At 35.4% G+C, this 26662-nt stretch overlaps 1 protein-coding gene across 2 annotated transcripts in view; it reads right to left on the minus strand.

The window, feature by feature from the left end:
- Positions 1-842: 842 nt before the first annotated feature.
- LOC108331382 (callose synthase 10) overlaps positions 843-26662 on the minus strand; it is a 66538-nt gene continuing 40718 nt past the window's right edge. Inside the window, exons 22-51 of one of the 2 annotated variants that reach the window (XM_017566029.2) lie at positions 25575-25660; positions 25041-25068; positions 23698-23795; positions 23234-23315; positions 22963-23129; positions 22029-22149; positions 21363-21457; positions 15190-15280; positions 14954-15114; positions 14744-14853; positions 14447-14581; positions 14295-14363; positions 14022-14193; positions 12464-12575; positions 12164-12283; positions 11515-11630; positions 11328-11411; positions 10702-10814; positions 9569-9621; positions 9304-9480; positions 9165-9212; positions 7774-7932; positions 3487-3600; positions 3306-3394; positions 3052-3210; positions 2608-2710; positions 2303-2422; positions 2089-2139; positions 1780-1962; positions 843-1226 (exon numbers count right to left, since the gene is read on the minus strand). In XM_017566029.2, coding sequence (XP_017421518.1) covers positions 990-1226; positions 1780-1962; positions 2089-2139; positions 2303-2422; positions 2608-2710; positions 3052-3210; positions 3306-3394; positions 3487-3600; positions 7774-7932; positions 9165-9212; positions 9304-9480; positions 9569-9621; positions 10702-10814; positions 11328-11411; positions 11515-11630; positions 12164-12283; positions 12464-12575; positions 14022-14193; positions 14295-14363; positions 14447-14581; positions 14744-14853; positions 14954-15114; positions 15190-15280; positions 21363-21457; positions 22029-22149; positions 22963-23129; positions 23234-23315; positions 23698-23795; positions 25041-25068; positions 25575-25660 — 3453 coding nt within the window. In that variant the 3' untranslated portion in view covers positions 843-989. Of the gene's footprint in view, positions 1227-1779; positions 1963-2088; positions 2140-2302; positions 2423-2607; positions 2711-3051; positions 3211-3305; positions 3395-3486; positions 3601-7773; positions 7933-9164; positions 9213-9303; positions 9481-9568; positions 9622-10701; positions 10815-11327; positions 11412-11514; positions 11631-12163; positions 12284-12463; positions 12576-14021; positions 14194-14294; positions 14364-14446; positions 14582-14743; positions 14854-14953; positions 15115-15189; positions 15281-21362; positions 21458-22028; positions 22150-22962; positions 23130-23233; positions 23316-23697; positions 23796-25040; positions 25069-25574; positions 25661-26662 lie in introns of those variants that run through there. The other variant, XM_052876912.1, reaches the window with a different exon arrangement.

The following is a 26662-nucleotide window of genomic DNA, read 5'->3' on the forward strand; positions in this document are numbered from 1 at the left end:
TTGGCGTCACCTATTATTTTACTTTTTAAGTTTGCATTATCGCATATAAATAATGTGAGCAATACTAAATATATCCATTGTGATATATAACCTTTGATTTACAATATTACTCTTATAATTTTAAATTATTTTATTATTTATCAATATATTATCATCTTGGTTTAAATTAATCAGTAGTTTACAAATAATGGATATAACTTATAGAGTAAATATGATCATAATATTACTTTATCATTGTTATTTAAAAGTATAACTTGTAATAATATTTATGGATTTAAGGCTATTTTTTCAACACTAAACAACTTTACAACAATAACAAATTCATGATAAATCACACACACCATAAATCTAAGTGCAGTAACCTAGTAACAGAAGTCAAAAAAAGGAAGTGGTAAAACTAACAGAAAAGAATAATATATAAATAAATTAAAATTAACTGGATGAAAATGTTTAAGTTCAAGGAAAAAATATCCAGGACAAAAAGTGTGAAGGAAAAGTGAAAACATGGACAATGTTGTGGATGGAGATAATTGAATGTTTGAAATCTAAACTGATTTTATAAGCCAGAAAATGCAAAAGACAAACTGTTCACTTTGTTCATGCCATCTAACGAACGTTATGCTCGTTTTAATATCTTGACCACAAGATATTGCACTATATGTTTAAAACAAGCCAATAGATATCTTTTAATAAAAACTGGACGCGTAATATGGAACTGCATCCGATGTAAGTCCACAGGGAAACTAAAACTACACGAGAGAATGGGTGTTTCATCTGTTTGCCCCCGTTGCTGGTGTGCTTCTAAGCGAACCGGACAAAATGTATAATGGTGGAATCTGAACTTATGAACAAGACAAACTAAGAGATCCATTAAAAACCATCTTTCATTTTTTTTAGACTAAATGTACAAAAACTCAACACTGAACTACAAAATAATATACATCTAAAATATACAAGCCCCGCATGTATACAATGTAAGATGGAAAGTCCTAAGCCTCAACATTGGCTTTATTTCCAGCAAGGATGAGAGAGATTTCAAGACCACGGCTGAAGGCTTGATTGAACAGAAGGCGAGATTGGAAAGTGGAAATGAAAGGAAACCATGATAAAAATGCTATTGGTGCAAAGATGATCATACCCATTCCAGCATCATACATTCTAGCGAACTCACGGACAGAATCCCACAATCCGAGACTCCAAACTATCTTCCTCCATGCAATTGCTACCTGAAAAGTGTAGAAAATTTAACAAACGTTAGAAGCTGTAACTTGCTTCAAATGGATCCGTTGACTCCTCCTCCTAGAAGATTTAATCGAAGTGTGATTCACCAAAAAAAAAAAAACAGATTTTTAGAATGACTGACAATCTGAGGCACCAAAGAAGAGTGATCAATGAGTTTTACAGTACTACTTAGGTGAATTGTTGAGACAATAATACCACAACTACAATCATATAATATTGTATTCCTGTTGAGAACTTTTAGGGAAAACCCTTGCAATAATACCATCCATCACACTTATTATAAAGATTGGGATTTTTATGGAACGCCGTTATTGGTTCTTGAAAACATCAACAACCGTTTTCATTTGAAAGTATTATAGCATATGGATGCATCTGAGACAAATCTCAATGCAAAATTCAATAATGATGTAGGGGCACAAAAATACGGGCCTTTTCTAGTTACTAATAGCTAATTCCGATAGCTGCAATTAAGGTAGCTTTCCAACACAGACATCCATTGTCAAAATAAAATTCATATAGAAATAAATCAGAACTTACTGACAATATTCCCCACCCAGTAGGGATAAATGCAAGGATGCTTGCGAAAAGGTCAGCTATTGACAGTCTAGTAAAGGCAACAACAAGACACACCGCTGTAACAAGGCCTATGGATACGACTCCCTGGGAAAATCTCAACACTAGCTGAAAATCGGCCGACTTTTTTGGGCTATAGGTAAAGATCTGCAAAGCAAGGAAATATTAGAATACTAAAATAAGGTGTTTAAAAAACATAAAGGAAAAGATAAATATGCTGCCCACAAAAACAGAAATTGTGAAAAAGATCATATTATTAGGAAAAGTCCAAACCTTAAATATCAAGACAATTCCAACCAAGACAGCCCACGAGAATCCATATATCTATAAAATATATCAAAGACAGTATATAAGCTCTTATTATCAAAATACTAGAAAATGAGTAGAACATATATTTAGTACAAAGATGAAAGAAGAAATTTATATTATGCTTTATACAAGGACTAAATACATGACAAATATTTATTCCATAGACGAAAATTTTTACCGCAAGCGATGTATCTTTTCCAGTAAGATGCAGCTTATACACAATACCATATTGAAAGAAGAAGAACCTTGCACTTAAAATTGTCTCCAAAATGCGACCCCTCAAAGTTTGGATATGCATCTGCATAAAATGTGAGCACTATTAGTTGTTAAATTAATAGATCCGGCATCCGCATGAAGGTTATTCTAGCATGTTGTTGTACATGAAAAATATCAGAGATTGTATATACGTGTATATGGTTGAAAAAGTGTTGCTCCATTTTGACCCCAAACTTATTACAATCAAGTGAAAGAATAAATGTTAACCTGTTCTTCGTCCCACCAAGACTCCCAACTATTTTCTCCTTTTACCCCTACGCCTCCTTTGTAAAGAAGCCAACTTGTCCAATCATCAAAATCTTCCACAGTCCTGTTTACCACCAAATCAGAATAGGATGATCAATAAATTTTCCCACAGTAGTATGATTTCAGCACCTTTCCAAAAACATAAGGAACCATTTAAAAATCTAGCTGCAATCAACTAAAAAATCAAGAACACTCATTTGTCAATACTTTCATATCAAATTAGTCATCAAATGCCACTTTTAATTGGTCCACCAGAAGGATTGGTTTGACATTCAAAATAAATTTGAAAGAACATTTTAATATATTAATAACATTTATACTATTTTGGAGGGCCAAATTAGGTATTTACCATCAAGAAAATATAACATTAAAACCAATGAAGGAATCAAGTAGCAGGTGACTTACTTTTGCCACTCGAAACCAGAGGGATTGAAAATGTAAGGTGCAAAAAGCCAAGAAATGACAAGGAACCAACTGCTAAGAGTTACCAAAACATAGGTAACAGCACCTCCCTCTGCATACGCATATGCTATATAAACTATAAGAAGCAGTGCCACTTCAAGCCTGTTGCATTGCAAATAATTAACAATCAATGAAAATACAGTTTCCTTCAACCTCAACCAAAGGAAGAAATTATAAATCAAGAAAAAATTTCTCACGCTTTGACAAAGTGACTCCTAGAATACAGTCTGTAATTTTCAGCAAACTTTATGTGACGGACAACAAAGCCTCTACCAGTAGCTCGATACTGTGGTAAAAAATTCCAAGAAAAATCTAAGTCACTCAAAATAACTATAAATGTGAGCTTTCCAAAAAGTCAACACAAAAAAAAAAACTTACTTTTGCACCTCCATGGAGAATTGTACGTCCAAAATAGTGAGTTCTAGTTCCCAATGAGAACGTGAAGAAGACAGAACACAACTGCAGTTGCATTGTGATGAAACTGAAAATAGCCTGCAAACATTTTCACAAGACAGACCATGTAAGAATAGAGTATATAGAATCATATTTTTATAAAGGCCTCACAACCATGTAGAATTATAGCAGCAAGATTACGGAAAAAGAAAATGAGAAGAACAAGTTCTATAAATAAAACTGAAACATATTTGATAAATGTAATAACAGAAAATATAGTAGTCACCACACCAAAACAATCAATTCTACCAGGAACCCTTCACCAAAACTGGCATTACGAATAAATATTGCAAACCAGTTCGATTACAGCCCTCAAGACAAGTTTTAGAAATAACCAGTTCAAAACTGGGCAATACTAGCCATACCTTTTATTTGGATCAGTTTTGATGTAAGTAAGGAATTATTAGGACAAAATTATCCTTAGAATCTACACATTCATTCCAATAGTCATTCCAATAGATTTTGTTTCCTCTTTTATGACAACGTGATTGTTAAAAACTGAGGAGTTGAAAATGTAATTGATGAAATATTTCTTTATTGTCTCACTATTCAAGTTGGTATTAGAGCTACCAATCTTGAGATTTCTATTTCCGCTGCACCATCCACCAGCTACTGCTATTGCCTTCCCTGAATATAATGGTGGGACAGAAAGATGCACCTCATCCCAGCAATCACAACAGCAGAAGGTAGGTAACCCTCCAAAAATGACATTTTGAGTAGATCTGAGTTTTTTCTTTTTTTAGTTTAGTATTTTACTAGTGGGGAGAGTTGAACTCACGACTAGAACCGTCAATTTGGCCCCCTAAAATGGTTTGGCCCTGACCCACGTGGGTTGAGGCCAGAAAAAGCCACAGGACCAAAAAGTCTCTCAAAGAAAAGGTTGACAAGGTCAAAATATCTACAAAAGCCTTGTGGGCTAGGGCCAACCCATGAGTCTTTTTTTTAAAAGCAATGTTCATTTTAAATACAAGAAAAAATGTAATTAATCCTAATTTGTTGCAAATCTAAGTGTTATAATTTCTAAAAATGATCAAATTATATTTCATAAGCCAAAGTTATTGTCAGAAACATCTATACAAGTTTTCTAAAAATAAAAAAGTAACAGTATTTTTGTAAAAATACTTAATTACTTAATTCATTGTCACATAAAATAGTTTAACAATAAACTTTCTGAAACTTTATTTCAATTTAAGAAAGTTGGATCCTACCTTCTTCAATTTTTATTTATTTTCTAAATGTTCAAAAACCATTTTTGAAAAATATTGTTTACTGAAAATGTTATTTATTTATTAAATTCATATTAGAAAAAGTAACAATACTTTAAAAAAATAATAATAACTGTGATAAATAAATAATTAAGAAAATAATCAAATTATGGTTATAAATACTGCACCGAAAAATTAATAACAGTAATCAATAAATAATTAAGAAAATAATCAAATTCATAATTCTTAAACTAAAAAATATATAAAGAATTTGAGTCTTGAATAACTAAATTATGAATTTGTGAAAAGTAAATAGGTTTGAAAATTAAAGTAGACATAAGTTTATTTAGTGGGGCTAAACCCACCTTAACCCTAACCCCAACCCACTTGAGAGGGAGCTTTGGGGGTTGGAGCTTTTTTTTTGCCCCTACTTGAGGAGCTTCCTAAAATGGAGCTTTTGAAAGAATGGGTTAGGGTTAACCCTTGGGTCATGGGTCAAGTTGACACCTCTACCCACGACCTCTCCCACCTTTCCTTCCAAATCTGTTAGTTGTGAAGGACCTGGGTCAAATGAACCTATATTGGGATTTGGGATGGAGATTCACTGATCATGACCTCAATGTGGCTTTCCCCTGCTAGAGAAATTTGGAATTACATAAATAGCACCTTTTCTTAGAAAAAAGATTTTGTTGCTTGTTACGACATTGAAAGCAGGTTGTTTAATACCAAATTGGATTATCTCTACATCGAAAAATCATGAAATTTTGACTTCATTGTGAACTAGATCAATATCACATCAATATCTGAAGAGATTGGAAAGTCTACCATGCTTAATGGAGGAACCTGCAACATAAGCTTTGCAATGACGACATGAAAAGGGGCTTTCATGCAATCAAATATTTGAGGAAAGCCCATGGTAAAAGGAAACCATGGAGAACATTGCTCATACAGTACAATATCTTGCCATACTATGGAAACATGATTCAAACTCCATTTACCATATTAGGGAGATTAGAGGGAGCCCACACATCACTACAAACAAGGGAAAAGAGCTTATTCTATTGTTAACAAAGAAAGGTGCACACTTGTGTTTAGCAACCTAACACACCTCACAATTAAACTTATTTTCTAAAAAAGAAAGGTGTCCTAGGTAACAACGGAATGATTAAGCTTTTTCTTTGTTCGTCAAGGGAGACTTAAATAGAGGGGGTGACTTCCAATAAGAAAATTGTTATCCTCAATGTAGTAAAGGTCATTCACTCTCAAGCATTACATGAGGGACCCTCTGCAATTTTTTTTATAGAAACTAAAATGTTGGACAATCTACAGACACGAAAGACATTTTTCAGTGTTATGGACAAACTTATTTGCTACCAATAGATACACATGATATGGGAGACTCTAAACCAGTCTATTAACCAGACAAATGTCAGCAAAACCATCAGCGTATTTGTTACCCTAACGAAAGATATGGGAGACTCTAAACTCCATATCTTTGTAAATGTTAAGAACCTTCTGCCAACTAGCTTTCAACCTCCACAAGAAACCAGTGCAAACTAAAGAGGAGTCACATTCAAGTTAGAAGCATTTCTAGATTTTAGCTTTAGAGATCCCTTTTGCAAGGATGACAGCCATCAACTCATCACTTGATTTCTAGCTTTACAACTAATCCAAACAACGAAGGTTATGTTAAGCCTAATGTCACAAATTATAGGGCTAGCTCTTTTAGAGAGAAAAAGCAGGAGAAAATAGGAAAAACAAAATTTAACCAGGACCAAAGATTCTTAGTAAAAACACACTCAGAAAAAATGACTCAAACTTTCCTCGTGAAGATTGCATAAAGTGCAACTGGAACATAAGCTAATGCCTCATATGGTATCTGGAAATATTTGTTAGATGGTAAACGATCATGTAACAACATCCAAAGAACTAAAGATTTAGCTAGTGGAATGTTATTAGACCAAATAATCTTCCCAAAGAATCAGAAACTAAACTGGTATTAACAAAGGCACAAGCAGACTTCATATTAAGTCCATCATCCAAACAGGTTCATCAACCTTATAGTAATAGCTATGAAATTGATGTTACCAATATCCTCAATATTGCTTAAAGAAGTTGGGATGTGCCAACCAATGCCATTCTTGGCATCACAAACCTTAGATCCAAAGTGACACAAGAGCCAAGATGCTGAGACATAGAACTATTAAAAAGCCAAGCATCATTCTAGAAATTAACAGATTTGATAGAGGGCTACCTCCTCAAACATATATGAGAAGAACTTGAGGAAGAACAATTGCAATTCAAAGGATCTATGATAAAGGTCCAAGATCAAAACACGTATCCTTCAATCTTATAATGTTCCACGAACGGATTTAAACATGAAGGATTTCTTAAATATATACATGTTGGGCAACCTAATTTGTGTTCGCTAGACGAGCCGGCCTTGCTAGGCAAAAATTTTCCATCTGTAATTTTCATTTTCTGTCATTTTTATGTGTTTTGGGCTTTGGGCTTTATTTTAGGGTTTGAAGGATTTCTTAAACTTATGTACCTATATATAGAGGTATCAAACGTTAATGTAAACACTTTTAAGTCATATTATATGCATTTACATTCTTGAGAGAGCATTCTCTTAGTTCTTGGAACTCTTATTCTTATCAAAGATTAATATCTTTGTAGCGAATCTTCACTAGACTTGTCAATATGCTAGATTGTAGCGTCTCTATCTCTATCTTATTCTGTATTCTTTTCTGATTTATTTTTATTATGCCTCCTGAGGATTCAGATTCAGAAAAGATTTCCTTGATAGGATCGTATAAAGATTGATCATCACCAATGATCTATTTAGAATTTCGGAGAGAAAAAATCATTCTAATCACTAATACTAGGCCAAATAGATGAAGGCTAATATAAAAATACAGAATACAAATACAGCAAGGCTAATATAAAATTTCCTAAATGCATCAGGAACAATCACAGTTTTAACATTCTTAACAAGTAAACTAACCTTCAGCAGTCCTAATTCAAGTATAAAACCCATTATCATTGGTACTGCAGTAAAAACGCCAATCTGAACCAAAAATTGAGCATTCAAAGCTGCATCAAGTGCTGTGTTACCCGCCAATTTTGCCTTGTCTGAGACAGCTTCGTCAAGACCAGAAAATGCCTGAAAGAGGAAGCATCATCAAGGAAGAAAATCAGTTTTTAAGTAAAAGCGAAAAGTAGAGATTTATAGCCAAATCGTGGAGTTTAGATAAATTTCAGCAAATTATCACAATTGCGGATATAACACGCAAACCAGATGAAAATGAAATCTTTACCTAACTATTAACTTCACAATGCTAAAAGGTGACTAAATAATTAAACTTGCAAATTGTTGCATTAGGATTTTGTTACACATGGGAAGATAAAAAAGTAAGCATATCTACTACTAAATTGCCGATATATAAGTCAGTGCAAGAGTGATTTTAGTACTACAGAATAAAGCGTGAAGCCAAATTAACAGGTAACCTAGCATTGAATTTTATGAAAGCCTCCATCCAAATGAATTCCAATTTATCTTGCTCAAGTTCATGAATCCAATGCAATCCACAACGACTTTTACCATAATTGTAGCTCCATATATGAAGTGTATGTCACGTAATCATCAACATAGAACTAATGGTTGTTATTCCTCACCAATAACGTATTGTATTACAGTAGTCAAATGATCACCCAAGTTCTGAAATCTAATAACTGAAAATAGCTATATTGAATGCCAGGAATAATTTCACGAATAATTACAGTAACAGTTTTATTAATTGATCACAAAAAACAAAAAAAATAACATGGTATGCAACTAACATCATATATAGTTATGCATCTAAAAAATACACCCGTTTTGGGAACAATAGTTGATGTTCGAGAATCATTTAGTTAATGTAACTTTTAGAATAAATGGTCCTAAATGGGATTTATTGAAGATAATGTGTGCTTTGTGCTGAACCTAGTTCCTAGATGTATCTCTTAGAATTCTCTTATCTTCTCTCTCATACATTGTATCTGATGTATCCAAAATGATTACAAAAATGAGATCCTAAGGGAGGGAAACACACACTCTCAAATTTATTTTAATATTCTTGTGTATCTTTCTCAAGCCTAACAAGTTACAAAGAAAGAAAAGATCATGTCAGCAAATTTACCTAGAAATAAAAGCATCAACTTATTTATGTAAAAAGCAAGCCAATAATTTTATCGGTGTAGAAAAGAAAAATTGATAGAGGGAAAGATAGATATCAAATAATCAGGAGGATATTATTTAAATCCTTCTACAGTACGGTAATACAAGAATGCAAAGCAAAAGGAGTCCAAAAAGTGGTGCAAAACAGAAAGATAACTTAACAAGTCCTGTTGAATTACCAGGTATGCTCTTCCATATAAGAATACATATACGGTAAGAACTGTCATCTGCAAGAATAAAAATAAAATTTATTAGACAACCAAGACAAATCAATGTTACTCATTTTCAACCAAAAATTTCAGAGCCTAAGAACTATACCATGGTGCAGACATAATAACCCACAGTTGTGAAGAAGAAAGAAAGCATTCTGAAGAAATCAAAAAGTTGTCCAAGCCTGTAAATATCCCTGCTAAGAACTTGCTCTCCATTACCACCAGCCACTTTTCCCTCAAAGAGTGCAATCTGATTTAACCCAACATCCCTTCCTTTTCCAACCTACAGAAGATATCGGTTAGAATAAGAGAAAGAAGAGTTACACTGAACCAAATGCAGAAAGCATCCAATAGCTACGTATATTTTCAACCTGAATGTATTCATGGTGTGTGATATTTCCAAGCCGCAATGTGGAGTTGAAGCCTGTAGTATACCAAGACTTGAATCCATAAGCTTAATTACACAAAAAGTAGGACAACATAAAACTAAAAAGGCACTAGGAAGGTAAAAGAGTTCAAAGTAGAATATCATAACCATTGTGCCTAACAAAAGGTAATAAGAGACAAGCTCCAATCCTATGCATTTTATAATATATTTTAAAAGTATATCATGAATTTGATAGCAATTACGCATTGTCTACCTTTGTTCATGCTATTTTTTTATTTTATTTCTTCAAAATTAAAAACTAAAGTGAGAGGTTTAGTGGCAAAGTCTATGTTAGAAGATATAAAGGAAGCAGGTAGTCATAACCTCCTGCAGTTGTGTTGTATAACAGACTATTATATATGATCTATTTTGGGTTTTTGTATGTAGTTTTGGAGTGTTTTGTAAAGGGGAAGAGTTAGGAGAGACAGGTCCTCTTGAAAGACCTTGAGTGTTGTACGTGGTTGTTCCTATTCTTACCACATTGGTAAGAATTCAATGTTTCTAGTAAAACATCCAAGAATTTGACTTGGAATTCTCTAGAAATTCTGGATACATATCACAAAGCCTTTAAGTTCAACGAAAGATTAAATTCCATTTTTAAGCCAGTTTTTATATGTAATTGTTTCCCAAGAGTTTTCATGTTCTTCCTGTAGTTTGTGATTACTGGATTGGCATCCTCATGATCAAGTTACTTTTGGGGACTCTATTGGTGTTTTCCTCAAATGACAAACACATCTTAAGTAGATTCTCTCATGTTTTCCTTAATAGGTACACTTTAAATTTCTATCTGTTCCTGATCTTATCTTTTACCTTGATTGCCACTCATTCAAAATAGCATTGATCATTGGGAAGTACAGTTTCCTTTTGAAAACATGATTTTCATCGAAAATATGGCAGGTATCATTGTAATAGGTTAGTTCTTAACTAGATATGAACTTAACTGACCCGATAATACCCTGTTATGTATGAAAAATATTATATCCTAATATTCCATCAGATTTAAAAGAACACAGCATGTCTTAAGATGAAAAATTCAGGGTGACCTAAAACGAAAATAGATCACAATATAATTCTTACCAGCATATATATCTTCACTAATATTAATAACACGGGATGCCTTACTAATCCCCCCTCGAGTTATGTGAAATATTCTGTCAAATACATCTGGGTGTCCATAGTGCATACGAACTCTGCAATATTTTTATTCCCAATTAAGAAAAAGGATGAATTGATTCAAAAGATCTACAAAAATGCATTGCTTCATACAATATAAAATTGAAAATGAAGATATTGCCATATCTTCTACTGGTATATCTTCTACTAAATCAATGCATAACACCATTGCGGATTTCACGGTGTTAAAATATTTTGGTGATTGATACTTGGTCTAGAAAGCTTCTTTTTTAATAGGTACCAACTTCCTCTGTACAGGGGTGTTTAGCTTCTTTTGAAGCTTGTCGTGTATGATCACATAAATATAGTTTAAAGCAAAATAATATTCAGCCATGTACTTTAGGTAATTGGATTGTAATTTCACCAAATTAATGCATGAATAAATGGCATGGTTACAATGTTATGCTTGTATAAATCCATAGGCATTGTTGGTTATAAATGTTCAGATGTATTATGCTATGAATTGGCCAGTTTTAAATAATGAGAAAATTTTGCTTTTCCATTGACAATCAACCGCATACTAAACTTACTTGAGAGGATTGGCTAAAACTCGTTGTGCCAAGGTTACAAAACTAGTTTCTTGATTTGACATGAACCAAGCCAACGATGAAACACTGCAGCAGGTATGAAGCAAGCAATATATAATAAGAAAGATAAAGACAGTGAAACCTCAATAGTGCCAACTTGTTTATCAATACATAAATGTCAATGCCAAACCTTCCTGTAAAAACATGTTCCCTTACTCCAAGAATGCTTGGAGGGCGAAGGCCATGATTCGCATGAAACTCCTCCAGAAGATTTCTCATTTTCATTGCTTCCTCAAGATAATTGTCCTTCAAAAATTCAAATTATCAGATTAAATTACATAAACTTAATTTCCGCAATATGAAGTTCATTTACAACAGTCTGGTTAATGACATATTTTGCCAAGTCAAACAAATACAGAGAACGTACTGTACTTTATAATATGTTCAAGTCTTTAAGAGAAACATATGATTAAGCAAACACTTTTTATATGGAATTAAGGGACAGAAATGCTAATTTAAAATATGAATACAAGTAATTTAAATATTCAATAATTGAACAGTGCAATCAAATAAGAAAACTTTAACCAGAATTTATATAGCTAATTACACCTTTTGAAATTTATAGTGGAAAAACAAAAATATGAAAATTTAGATGAAAAGAAAAGTCTATAATTAAGACATATTTCCAACATGACAAAACATAGAGCTAAAAAGGGCTTTGCCTTATGACCTTTTCATCTATCCTTGTACAAAAATTTAAAACATCTTGCAATAAAAAAATGTAGAAAAGATGGCAAAGAGAACACAAAAACAAATGATCATATGAGAAATGTCTTCACCTGATTCATGTCAATAGTTTGAACAGCTTCACCACGAGTGAAAATTATAGCGTGGTTTTGATTTTCAGGTTTTCCTTCTCCAAGCTTTGGATCTCCAGGAAGTTTAATAGAATATATTTCCTATGTACAAGGTGAAAATAAAGAACATGTAATAGAAATGAAAACCAAGACAACAAGACAGTAAAAAATAAAATATATAAAACAAAACTAGTATTTTCTTCAATTAGAATGGAATAATAACTACTAATTGACAACGCAAGAATATGATATCTCAGACTAGTATATATAGTTTTTCTCTACCTGATCTTTTCCATTTATATCAGCTTTGACAAGCTTTGAATAAAACACTTTTGAACTATTTGCATCAGATGGTTCGTCAGAATGAATAAAAGCAACTCGAAGTGCCTCATTCCTGAGAATGAATAAAAAATCTTAATGTTACATAATATATAGCACCAAAAAGTATTGAAAAAAAATGAAAAACTGAAATTGCAATAAAGAAACCGCTTATTCTTGAAAAAGAAAACCAGAGTCCCATTCTATTCCTTTAAATATAAGGATTGGTCAATTGTCCTCACTTTACAAAATCTTTAGTTTAGACCCTAATCTTGCAAAATTCATTTATTAGAAACAAAGAGTGATAATGCATTACTTGAGAAAATAAAAATTACAGAAAGCTGAGTTATCTTATTGATGGAACATAGTTCTCTTTAAGCCTAACTCAACGTTACAAAATTAGTTTGTAAGGTAAAGTTTACAAGTACAGATATGCTATAACTTTGTCTTATCCTTAGTCAATGTGAGATCTCCAACACATCACCCACACACCAAGGGCATATACATATAGAAAGTGGAACTAGATATTAATGGGTTGTCTAATAGTTGATGACACGATGGACTCAACAGGAAACAATCTCACTAGGATAGGTTTCAGATGGCTTGATACCATTTTAAGAAAAAAACCTTAAGCCCAACTCAACCTTATAAAACTGATTTGTAAGGTGAGGTTTACACCCACTACTACACAATAAATTCACCTTATTTCTAGATGATGTGGGATATCTAATAGAAATAAAGATGGAATGCACTACAAGGTTACATGGAGAAGGTTCATCTCTTTTCCTCTTGTGTGGCTTGAGCATGGGCGCAAAAGTGTTCCTTTTCAAAAGATATAATAAAACCAAAAAAACATAAAAGACCAAATGCTCAAAAAAACATAAAAGACCAAATGCTCCATAGAACATGATCATGTTGTGTCACTCATATCTGCTGCAATAGCAACTTGACTTTAAAGTGCAACACTATCCTCTACAAGCACTATTGACTACTATAGAGAAGTTAATCTCACACATTTTTTATTATCTCTAACAGTTAAGCTACGCAATGCTATAGTACTGCTATACAAGATGAAAACACTAACCTACTGCTGGACAAGATCAAGAAAATGTATAGCATTCATTCTCTATTGTTCTGTGAACAAATTATGTTCTTATTATGCAGATCAAAGACTACAATGGAGTGTTTATAGAGTCAGAGGCTACAACTATCAATGCTAATATCTCAAGGACAAGAACAAATAAAATTTCAGTGATAGTGATTCCACATAAAGTTCATACCACTTAGATAAAATATGAACCCTATGAGATGACCTTTCAGTAATATCCTTCCAAATTAGAACAACTTCCACTATAAAATAATAAAATTCTTAAGCAAACAAATTAAGAAGTTCAGTGGTCCAATGCTTCCTCAAAACACATGAAGAGGTACACAGCATGCAATCCCGTAAATAACATACATTCATATTCTTAGAGAATTTACTTGATTAGCACTTGGAAAAAATGAGCACAAAAATTGATACCTCTGTAACAATAAAGCAATATCTGCAGCCTCTTGTGCCTTCCGCTGCTTTTGTAGACCATAAATTTGGCATGAGACAACATAAGTAAATTTCAAATCTGCTTGTGCCCGTGATTCACGAGATAATTCAAAATCTTGACTTGTAATGAAGTTGTTTTGAGGATAATTGTCCACTGTTGATACAATAGATTCCCAGAAAAATATCTATGTCAAACTTCATCAGAACCAAAATCAGAATAACATACTGCAGTCCAGAAAATCCATATTCAAATACCTCCTAGTGATCTGCTCTCCAGAAAACTCTGCAGCATTAAAGCCCTCCTATAGTACATCATACCACGCACTGGAAATACAGTAATCATGCCTCAACTTATGTCTTACGAAAACAGAAAAGAAAACAAATAAGAGATTCTAGGAATTTGTGACCTGTCCTAGCAAGAGTCTGCCCTCGATAAGAAGCCCAAAAACGAAGTTCCAAGGCATCACTGGAACTTTCTTGAAGTTCTGCATCCCCAGTGGATGCTCCTCGACCAATTCTTTCAAGAAAGTTTTCCCATTCATCTAAAATACAAAACTATTCAAACTCAATCCCATAATAACATGATTCGAGGTGAAGAAATAATGAATGTATAATCATGATAACTAGGGCCTAACAAGTGTTCTGAACTTTGACATGTGTTTATTCTTTGTGAGGAGAGAGGATACAAGGACAAGACACATTACCTGGAAATATCTTTTGAAGATAGAAAAGAGTAGATATTCCATCTTCGTTCTCTTTTTGCAATTCGGAAGTACCGTAAAGCACAGTTTCACTATAGTATGGAGTGAAAACACTATACAAAATATAAAAAAAAAAGGAAAAGGTGAATAAGGAGGACAAGAAAGAAGTAAAAGAAAATTCACTGCAAACCTTATAGATACACATGCGTATACCTGAACGGCAACATTTCACTAACAGGCTTTGCTGAAGGCATATCCATAAATAATGAATTTGTGAAAAACTCTAATCTTCTCCTGGCTTCAAGATTTTTTGGAATATTTGCAGCTGAATCCTTTACTGTAAGAAGAAGATGCAACCGCTTCACAAGCTCTTTCTACAACCAGAAAAAATACTTTAATGTATTTAAATTTTAAAAAAAATGAATTGAATGCAAATTGAAGGAACTTACAATTTCAGGATCATTAGGCCAAATTATCCTAGAAAAAAGTCGTCCCTCGTCCCTAGCTCTGGCTAAAAGGTTCCATGTATCAAGATTCTCCCTGGAAATTAAGAAGTTCAGAAATAAGGGACAGAATTAGTATTCTCATCATCTAAGTTAAAGGTTGGTTTCAATTTCATCAGCTAACTTTTTCATATCATTTCTGTCCCTCTATCTTGTGTTTCTCACATTAGTTTGCAAGAACCTCTTTGGTAATTGTGTTTTTGGTAACAGCAAACTGGGTCATATTCTGTTAGGTTCAGCAAATAATACTCACACACACTCAACAGTATAAGAAATATGTATGTTTATGTATTGATATTTCCTCTGTAATGATAAGAAAAGATGAATACAGGTATCTCACTCTCCCCCAAGGAAGCCTCCCTTCCTCCACTGGCCAAGAGGTCCAGTCTTAATTCCAAAATCCAAATCCCCTACCTCTCTCAAACCATTTGTTATTTATACTCTCTCTCTCTTCTAACAAACTCACCCTCTCTCCTCTAACTGATTTCCCCTCTACCCGCCACTAACTCTCTCTTCTTTTATTCCTCCTCATATACACTTTTAATGGTCTAACATTACCCTCCTCCCCAAGATCAACCTTGTCCTCAAGGTTGAAATCAGGGAACTGCTGTCGAATGTATTGTTCCTCTTCCCAAGTAGCTCCATCCAACCCACCGTCTTGCCATTGTATTAGAACTTGGGGAATTTCCTCTCCTTGTTGCAGCTGGTTTCTGCGCTCTAATACCTTTAGAGGTGTGTACATAGGGTTGTCAACCTGCAGTTCAGTGGGAAGCTGCCCTTCCACCGAATGATCCCCTATAGCTAGCTTCAATTGGGAAACATGAAAAACAGGGTGGATTCTTGATGTTGTAGGTAACTGCAAGCGAAAAACAACTGGTCCTAATTGTTTCTCCACCAAAAATGGTCCATAATACCGTGCAGAAAGTTTTGGGTGTAAGCGTGTGGGCATAGAAGTTTGTCTATGAGGCCGGATTTTCAAGAATACCCAATCTCCCTCCTTGATCTTGGTGTCCATTCTCTTCCTGTTGGCATAGTGGGTCATCTGATCTTGAGCTCTGGCCAGATGATATTTAAGTTGTGTCAAAGCCTCATCTCTTGTTTGTAAGTCTTGTGCAACGGCTTCCACCACTGTTTCACCAGGAATGAAACGTGTGAGAGTTGGAGGGGGTCTTCCATACACAGTTTCAAAAGGTGTGCATTTTGAAGCTCCTTGGTAACTAGTATTGTACCAATATTCCGCCCAAGGCAAGACTATACTCCAATTTTTTGGTTGTTCAGAACTAAAACAACGCAAATACGTTCCCAGCACCCTATTCAGCACCTCCGTTTGGCCATCTGACTCTGGATGATAAGCAGTACTCATGTTCAACTGAGTTCCCTGCAGGCGGAAAATCTCCTGCCAAAAAACACTCATGAATGTTGAGTCGCGATCACTTACAATGGTCATGGGTATCCCGTGAAGCCGAATCACTTCCTTCACCAACAATGCAGCGATGGATCTGGCTGTATAAGGGTGTTTGACTGGGATGAAATGGCCATATTTACTAAGTCTGTCCACTACCACCAATATAGTATCAAACCCCTGAGATTTGGGTAATTTTACAATGAAATCCATACTAATCTCCTCCCAAATGGCTTTGGGTATTGGCAAAGGCTGCAACAATCCTTGGGGAGAAGCTGCCAAGTATTTATGTTGTTGGCATATGAGACATGCAGCCACAAAATCTGTAACAGTTTTCTTCATTCCTATCCAATGCAAAGATTGGGCCACCCGTCTATATGTTCTGTAAACCCCAGAATGCCCTCCCGTGACACTACTATGGAATTCAGCCAACAAGCGAGGGATCCAAACAGATTTTGCTGATAATACAAGTCTCCCCTTGTAATGTAATCTTCCATGTTCCAACGTATAAGCTGGATGAGAGTTAGGGTCTACCCTTAATTCCTCCAACACTTTCTGCAAACTCTCATCTTTTTCCACCTCCTCCATGAGCTCTTGAAATTCAAGCCAATATGGTCGTGATATCATCCGTAGCATCTTATCTGTTTCCTCCTCCTCCATGCCTTTTCTGGATAACCCATCCGCCACATGATTGGAAGCACCTGTCCTATATTTGATTTCAAATTCGTACCCCAAAAGTTTAGCTAGCCAATTTTGTTGACTTTGAGTTGTGATGCGTTGTTCCAGTAAATAACGCAAACTCTTCTGATCAGTAAAAACAACAAACTTCTGACCCAATAGATACGGCCTCCAATGTTGTATAGCAAGCACAAGTGCCATTAATTCCTTCTCATAAATGGACTTGGTTAAGGAAGAGTCAGATAACGCCTTACTAAAGAAGGCTATGGGTCTGTTTTTCTGGGACAAAACAGCCCCAACGCCAGTACCCGAAGCATCACATTCTACAACAAAGGGTTGCTCAAAATCAGGGAGAATCAACACTGGAGCTGTAGTCACTGCCTCTTTAAGCTTCTGCAGTGCCATGGCCCCCTCTTTAGACCATTTAAACATTCCTTTTTTCAACAAATCAGTAAGGGGTTTAGCCATTTTTCCATAATCTCTAATGAACCTACGATAATACCCAGTTAATCCAAGGAACCCTATTAACTCCTTGATGTTTCTGGGTTCTGGCCATTCCAAGACAGCTGCCACCTTCTCCCTGTCCATCTCCACCCCTGCTGCCGATATCTTGTGCCCCAAATATCTCACTTGTCTTCTCCCAAATTCACACTTTTTTTTGTTTGCAAAAAGTTCATGTTCAGCCAAGACTTTTAAGGCTTGAGTGAGGTGTTGAGAATGCTCCTCCCAAGTCTTGCTATAGATAAGTATATCGTCAAAAAATACTAACACGAACCTCCTCAATAGCAGCCTTAAAATTGAATTCATCATGTCCTGGAATGTGGCTGGTGCATTTGTTAATCCAAAGGGCATCACAAGGAATTCATAATGCCCTTGATGTGTCCGAAAAGCAGTTTTTGGAATGTCTTCCCTCTTCATTCTTATCTGATGATACCCAGCCTTTAAATCAATTTTAGAAAAATATGACGCACCTTGAAGTTCATCCAGCAGCTCCTCAATGACTGGAATGGGATATTTATCAGCCACTGTTACTCTGTTTAATGCCCTATAATCCACACAAAACCTCCAACTTCCATCCTTCTTTTTTACCAATATTACAGGACTAGAGTAGGGACTGTTACTGGGCCTAATAATGCCCAAATTCAACATCTCTTCCACCTGATGCTCTATCTCAGCTTTCATTCCATGGGGGTACCTGTATGGCCTCACATTGACGGCCTCACTACCCTCTTTTAAAGGGATTCTATGATCCACTCTCCTCTCGGGTGGGAGGCCTTGGGGGTCTCGGAATACCCCTTCAAAAGCACTCAGAATTTGTTCCAACTCTACCTCCTCCTCTTGCATTAAGCCACTCTCTTCCGTCTTCTCATTCACCAATTCTGTTTGGCTTAAGCTCCATACTAAAGACAGCATTTCAATCCCTTTTTCTTTTATAAGAGCTTCAGGAGTCACCACCCTACGTGTCAATGATGGGTCCCCCTTTACCTCCACTTCTCTTCCTCCATGCGCCACCTTCATGATGAGCTGTCCCCAATCTACTTTGATCTCTCCTAGGGAGGATAACCAGGTCATTCCCAATATTATGTCCACACCGCCTAATTCAAAGAGATATAACTTATCTCCAACTTCTAAGTTTTCTAATAACACCGAGACTCCTGTGCAATACCCGCTGGTTTCTTTCCTTTGTCCATCCCCTAAACACACTTTATAAGGGCGTGTGTCGGTGCATTCCAGACCTAGCTCTTCCACCAATCGGGTGGATATAAAACTATGGGTAGCTCCACTGTCAATAAGCACCAGAACTCTCTTCCCCTGCACCCAACCTTGCAGTTTCATCGTGTTCGATTGCGAGAGGCCACACGCGGACAATCCCGACAACTCCATAGCCTTATGTTCTACTTCGACACTTGCCTCCGCTTCTTCATCTTCATCCTCCTCCGCCAATATCATCACCCGCATGCTCCGTTCAGCGCAACGATGACCTGGACTGTAAGGTCCGCCGCAGTGGAAACAACGTCCTTCTTCTCGCCGCTTCATGTATTCTTGATAAGGCAGGGTCCGAATGCCTCGTCCCGCGGTTCCTCCTCCACTGTTACCAGCCTTCGAAGCCATAGTATTCACACTAGCGTCCTTCTTCATTCCTTGCCCTCCGCCGCCATTCACCGTTCCCTCTGACGGTCCGCGAAACGTTTCTGTCCTCGCCACCGTCCCTGAACTCGCGGAATATCTTCCCCACGTCGCTCCGCCTCTTCCTCCCACTCCACTACTTCCTCGCGACGTCCATCCCACTTGTTCGATGTCCCTAGCTCTCTCCATCGCCGTCAACAAATCGCGTGGGTCATGCGGTCTCACAGCGTTTCGTAATCCCTCCTACAAACCCGCGAAAAAATATCCCAGCAATTGGTCTTCGGTTACTCCGGTCGCCTGCGCCACGAGTACCTCGAACTCCTGGATATACTCATCGACGCCTCCTCTCTGTCGCACCGCGGCCAACTTCTCAAAGATGGTTCCCCTAATTAATCCGCCGAACCTCCTCGTCAACGCCTCCGTGAATGCCTTCCATGTTGGATGTCGGGTTTTCTTCCGCCAGAAGCGGAACCAGTAGTTAGCGCTTCCGTCCATGCAGATATACACTAACTTCATCTTCTCTTTCTCCGTCACTCCTTGAATGTCAAAAATTTCTCAGCCTTCGCTATCCATCCCGTTGGATCAGTACCTTCAAAAGTTGGAAGCTCAACTCGCTTCATCCAACTGCGTTGTACGTCGTTCCGGTCCTCCTCCGATTCTTCATCAGAGCTCTCTGTCGACCTTCGTTCTCGATCACCCTGGACGGAATTTCGACTCCCCTCAGAACTCCTATCGCGGGTTCCAGAACGTCTTCCGAGGGCTCGTCGAAACTCGAGAGTCATCGCTCGCATTTCTGCCTTCAACTCCTCCATTGTCGACTCCACAGCCACCATTCGCCCCTCCATTCTTCTCCGATCACGCGCACTCCTCTTCCCTCCGAAATGATCCGGCAGGTCGGACCAAATCTGTTAGGTTCCTTTATGCAAGGAACCGAACAGCAGCAAATAATACTCACACACACTCAACAGTATAAGAAATATGTATGTTTATGTATTGATATTTCCTCTGTAATGATAAGAAAAGATGAATACAGGTATCTCACTCTCCCCCAAGGAAGCCTCCCTTCCTCCACTGGCCAAGAGGTCCAGTCTTAATTCCAAAATCCAAATCCCCTACCTCTCTCAAACCATTTGTTATTTATACTCTCTCTCTCTTCTAACAAACTCACCCTCTCTCCTCTAACTGATTTCCCCTCTACCCGCCACTAACTCTCTCTTCTTTTATTCCTCCTCATATACACTTTTAATGGTCTAACATATTCACACATCTGATCCTCGAACAGTAAGCCATAACTTTAACGTAAAGGTTGTATACTAGACAAGAGGAAGCACCAGCTAATTCGATCAATTATTTTCAGAATGTAAGGGTATATTATTCAAAGAAAAATGGCAGAAAAAGCAAGGTTTCAATGAACAATCCAATTCATTTTTTTACTTTTCTAAATGAATCAGTTACAACATGTTGACATGTTGATTGCAATCCAGTATCTAGAGCAAAGCACAATCAATCCGAATAATTATTTAGTCAAAATAAGGGACAAAATGTAAGCATTAAATAGCTATGGAAAAAGGAATTTTGATGTTCAGACATGAACCTCTGGTTTTAGATGATGAAGTTACATAAAGAAAAGGTGTTTTCAAAATTTGGCTTTTGCCAACTTTAACCTCCATCCTCATGTTTTGATGAACAAACCTAGTTTTTAGTGAGAGAAAGAAGTGGAATTTCGACTTAACAATAAGATCTAACATTGTTATAGTAGAAGGACAAATGCCGTAAGAAAGTATGGTAGAAGACTGAATTGAATAAAACAAGTATAGTACAAAATCAAAACAAGTAAAAGAATTGCTAATTTCCCCCCAAAAGGATACTAGTCTAAGCAGAGCATGCATATCATACTTATGCAAGCATATACCTTAAATCTGAGGAAACCAGTTCGTGAGTTACAACTTCGTACAGGTCATGTACAGCTTTTGCAGCACCTTTAGCAAGTTCAGGATCATTTCGAATCTGAAATAAATATACGAAATATGCATCATCATCAAATAAATATATATTAAGAATGCATCCATATCAAACACAGCTAAATGATAGGATAGTCTATATGGTTCTATGATTTCGTTGATAACATATTTTACCATAATAAAAGCATACACAATAATTTATTAAAGAGCAAACAGACACCTCACATACCACTAAATTTGATTTTTTCAGACTTTTAGAGATTTTCTCTTTTGTTTTTTAATAACAGTTGTATAAGTTTCTGTAATAGAGAATTACAACTCTTTTTCTGTTTCTAAACATTCTGTTCGCTATAAGTTTTTTCATTCAATACACACGTGAATGAGGTTGTTCAACTAGTAATCAAACTCACGGGTTACATTTCTTGGCCAAGAAACCAGTTAAAATCTTCACAACAAATAATGACAGATTTAGTCAAACTCTCACAAAAAAACAACGAAAAAAATGGTTGACCAACTTAAATTCAGGGAAACATGAGTTAGAAATTTAATTTAATATATTCAGAGACAAAAATGTTCAAAATCAAAGTAATAAAAATAGTAGTAACCAGGCAAATTACCAGTAGTCCAGACAATGCCGTAAGTCTTGATAAAACAACTGGAAGCTTCTTTAGAGACAAGGTTAAAACAAGTGAACCCTCTACAATACTGTTATTGATCTCACGAAAAATTCTTTCCACCCTGTCAAAATATTGGTAATCTTTCATGAAACATACAATGTAGGCAAAGCAGAAAGTAATGCACTGATAAAGAGAGAAGAAAATTTGGAGGTTGACTTTCAGAAATATTACCGAAACAGAAAACCCTAATCATAAAATTTGATGCCTGAATCCCATCTTCTATTGCAAATTAAGGTAACCTAACATAGTGTTAGATCAGATAGATGAATTATATTACTAAGGTAATTAATTAATCCATAATGCCGTGGAATTTAAGTCTAAAAAGTTAATGTTTTTTGTCAGAATTGCAGACCACAAAATAAATAAAAAAAAAAAGTCTTTAAGTCTTAGTAGACTTCGTTACCAACTTCAATTTCAATCTTTTTATGGGTTTCTTTAGTTTTTGTTGATGCGTTTGTTTTTGGCCCTGCGTAATGTATATGTTTTTCTTTCTCTTTTGATAAAATCTAAGTACGCTGCAGATAATTAATGCTATATCGATGTCAATTTAGTTGGGATTGCAGATAGCGTAGTGATGCTATTGCATAGTTGCTTTAAGAAAACAGAACATCCAATAAATTTTATTTTTGTTTGTTTATGGACAGAAAAGGAAAATTCATTAAGACAGAAGAAAAAATAACAATTTGGAGGATAAAAAATCCTCCTAATGTTTGCATGGACTGCATCTAAACCTCCTCTTTCACAACAGGACAAAGTTCATTAATGTTGTAAGAATAGTCCAAATGGAATAAGGTTCCCCATTTGATGATCAAAAGGTTTAAATATTTCAAACAGAATAGTGAAAATTTCTGAGAATGAGTAATGAAATTCATACCAAAGTCTTCCTTCATTGTCGTTGCCAACTAATGAATATAATATTTTTTCAACACTGTAATAGCATTCCTTCACTGCATAGGCCATGTATTCATCCCTACTTATCCTGTTCCACAAATCTGCCTGAGTATCTTTGCAGTCTAAAGCCAAGTCAATCGCCAACAAGATCTGAAGATGAAGATATTAACTCAGATTAATACATGGAATCCTGGTAAACTATACAAGTTGTCATTATCCATTCCAAGTAATTCATATTCCATAAGAAGTTCTACCTTACTGCTAAGAAGAAACAGAGGCCATTGAACTAATCTCAGACTTCCTGCATTACTAGGTATAGAAAGCAGGTCCATTTCTCTGTAAAAGTAAAAAATAAACAAATAAGCCACCTATAACTGGCTAGACAAGATTTTGGAACCCAAAGAGACAGCAAGCCTGCTTATATCACAATTTTTAACAAACGAAAGGTATTTTATCAGAAATAAAAAAAAAAGAAACAATACGAGCCCATAAAGTCATTGAAAAAACAATGATCACTTGGACTCCATTGCATGTAATTGAACAGAAAAAAGAGCAAAGGATTTTAGTACAAGGGTGCACACTTCTACACATTTTCTAATTCTGAATTAAATCCTTCCACTATAATTCCCTGTTACTTATCTAACTAACTGATTCTATTAACTTCAATATGCAGTTTATCTTCATAAAACTGTCAAGCATCAAGTTTCCTTTCACCAACCTATTACTAATAAAATCTTCCTCACGCAGACTTTTTATTATCTCATTCCAAAATGGAGCAAACATGGAAGCATATGCTTTGTTCAAATCTTGAGAATCCTGCACCAAATCAACCACATTCATTAGCCATACTGAATGCCAAAAATTCCAAGAGATAGAAATACATAGAAAATAAAACAAAATTAAGTAAAATATTCAAACAATATTATTTAGATAGCTCAATATTCCTCTCTTAAGTTCCCATATTTATATTATAGTAGTTGTTCTCAGATACAATGAGAAAGGACAGTAAAAACAAATAAAGTCATACCTAGACTCCTAGGTACACAAAACAAAATTTTAATAAAGCTTATGTAAGGCCTATTCGAACACTCCCTCTCAAGTTAGAGCATACAAATTGTATGCACCTAACTTGAAAAAAATAAATTCAATCCAATGTCCTATCAATGAATTTGTTAACATATCTCCAAGTTCATCATTGAATCCAACAAAGTCAATATAAATTTCCTTGCACAACAACTTTTCTCGATATTCTTGATATTCTTCATTATAGAATTCGGGTTAAGCAAGACATTGGTTCTAGTGTCTAGAAAACCAAGCAAAGAGAAGCAGTTTTCGTAGGTATGAATCATTATCTTACAATCGTGCATTGAGGATGTCCCTTACCATCAAGTTCTCCTTTAGTATTACATCCTACTCTTCAACACAAAGATACAGTTACAGAAGATTCAACATGCTCTTAAACATTCTAGCTTTGAAAAGTTGCAACTCGAAGGAGTCTTGTTGTCAACCTTTTGCATGGAAGAAACTTGGAGACCTATTAAAGGATGATCTCTAACATGATCAAAATTTGGATTCATGGGACAAAGGATCATAACAATGTAAAATTTGTCAAGCTTCTTCTTAATCTCATCTAATCATAATGGAGAATCACATATTTTCCCTTCAACCAAGCTGGAAAAGTAGAATCTTAGGACTAAACAAGGACTAGGAAGTTCAACAATTCCAATGGAGAAGGCACAATGCCACTCTAGTCCTCTCTTTAGAGGAGGCATAACATCGCTCCCATGAGAAGGCAACACATGGATGTCAAGCGTCTAGCAACTTAGACGGAAATTATGTGTGACTGCATGCGACACAGATTTAACCTTCAGGACCACTAGGGTTGGTAGTTGCTCAAAGATACACCCTAGATCTACAGGTTGTCAGATAAATTATGAAATGGCCAACCCAAATAGCACCAAACAAAGGTTAGATTATGCATACCAACTTCAGATTAATTAAAAATAGACAACGTTATTTAATGAAGTCTATTGAGGGCCTATTCTAATAAAACCATAATACCTGGGTTGATTGTCCGCTCAAGGGAATCCTGAAAAAATAACATACACAAGCAAGGAATAAGACATCCTATGTCAGAAATAGTTGTAATAATTAATGTCAGAAATAGTTGTATCATCCAAAAGAATAGAAAGAAAACAGTTTAGTTTTGCGTTTTACTCTTGTACAACTAAAACATATTTATTATTTTATTTATATAATTTTCAGGTGTGCTAAGTGCTCTCCCTCAAACAATTTAAAGTAATGCCACTTTCTAGTTTGTAAGCTTTCAAATCTCCCCTTGCAGAAGACCAACAAAAGGAGGTGACATTGTCCTTGAATAAAAAATATATAGCCCCAAACAGTAGTAAAAAACCAAAGAAGCTCTTACTAGAAATACCTAGCACCTGAACAGTGTTCAAATAAGAAAGACAAATCAGATTCCCTAACAACTAAATTATACAACCCACGAGATCCATATCACCAAGCCAACAAGTAGATTAAGAATAGATACAGAACTAAGATAATCGTAACTACTAGCTTACATAGAAAACCCACCTTTTTATTTGTGGTGACACCAAATTTTTTACAAAGGCCCCAGGGAAACTTTCAAAACGCTTATGCACCATTTCAATTGAACGAATCTGCAATAAGTCAATAATAATAAATGTTTTCAGTAAGAACAGAAAATCCATGAATAAAACTAACTTCAATATTCATACGAAATTTAGTTTCCTAAAAGAATAAAAATAAAGAAGAAAATAGCTCCTTACAAAAGATGTAGACTATAACATATCCTTAAAGGAAAAGCAAAAGATAACACAGGTCATCCAAAATTTTCATCAAGTCAAAGTTTCACCTATTAACTGAGTACACATGTTGTTATCAGAAGGAACACGTGTATAATATGGACCAAACAAAAAAATGGATACACAAACAGACACAAAGTAATGATTAAGATCAAGATAGAAAAACCAATAACCTTTTTAAGGATGATGATATCCCATGAAGATACATTTAAACAATCGAGGAGAAAGTATATCTGAACCATGTGTGAGGTTATGCACAAACAAGTTGTACCAAACTGCATAGAGGGGAATCAGGAAAAAGACCAAAGTAGGGTACTAGTCATGAAACATGGCAACTAATTAATGAGATAACATGTTGAAAGGATAGCATCCCCAAAAGGTGGTGACGAAGATGATTTATGAAGAAGTGTCTGAGAAGTTTCAAGAGACTTGTTCAACTACATTTTGTTGAGAATTATGAAGACGTGATGTTTGATGAAGACTAACATTGGATGTCATAAATTGTTAGTATTGTTTAGATATCAAAGGACATCGTCACTACAAAAAGTGCATAAAGATATACCAAGTACATGTAGAATAATCATCATTAAAAGTAATATATTACTAAAACCAGAAAGAGAGAGTATGAGCAGCACCCCAGAAAGAGTGAACTACAGAAAAATTGAGACAAAACTTGTTTTTTAAGACTATCAATCTTTTGTAACTAACATGACTTTAATTCAAACAACATACATGTTTCAAACTTAGCCCCATCTTTTGCAATTTTGTCAACCTTAAATGTTGTAATTGTTCATGAATCATCATTAGATAGACTATTGAGTGCAACATAGATGGCAA

The sequence above is a fragment of the Vigna angularis genome, chromosome 4 (assembly GCF_016808095.1).
Source record: "Vigna angularis cultivar LongXiaoDou No.4 chromosome 4, ASM1680809v1, whole genome shotgun sequence".
Lineage (NCBI taxonomy): Eukaryota > Viridiplantae > Streptophyta > Magnoliopsida > Fabales > Fabaceae > Vigna > Vigna angularis.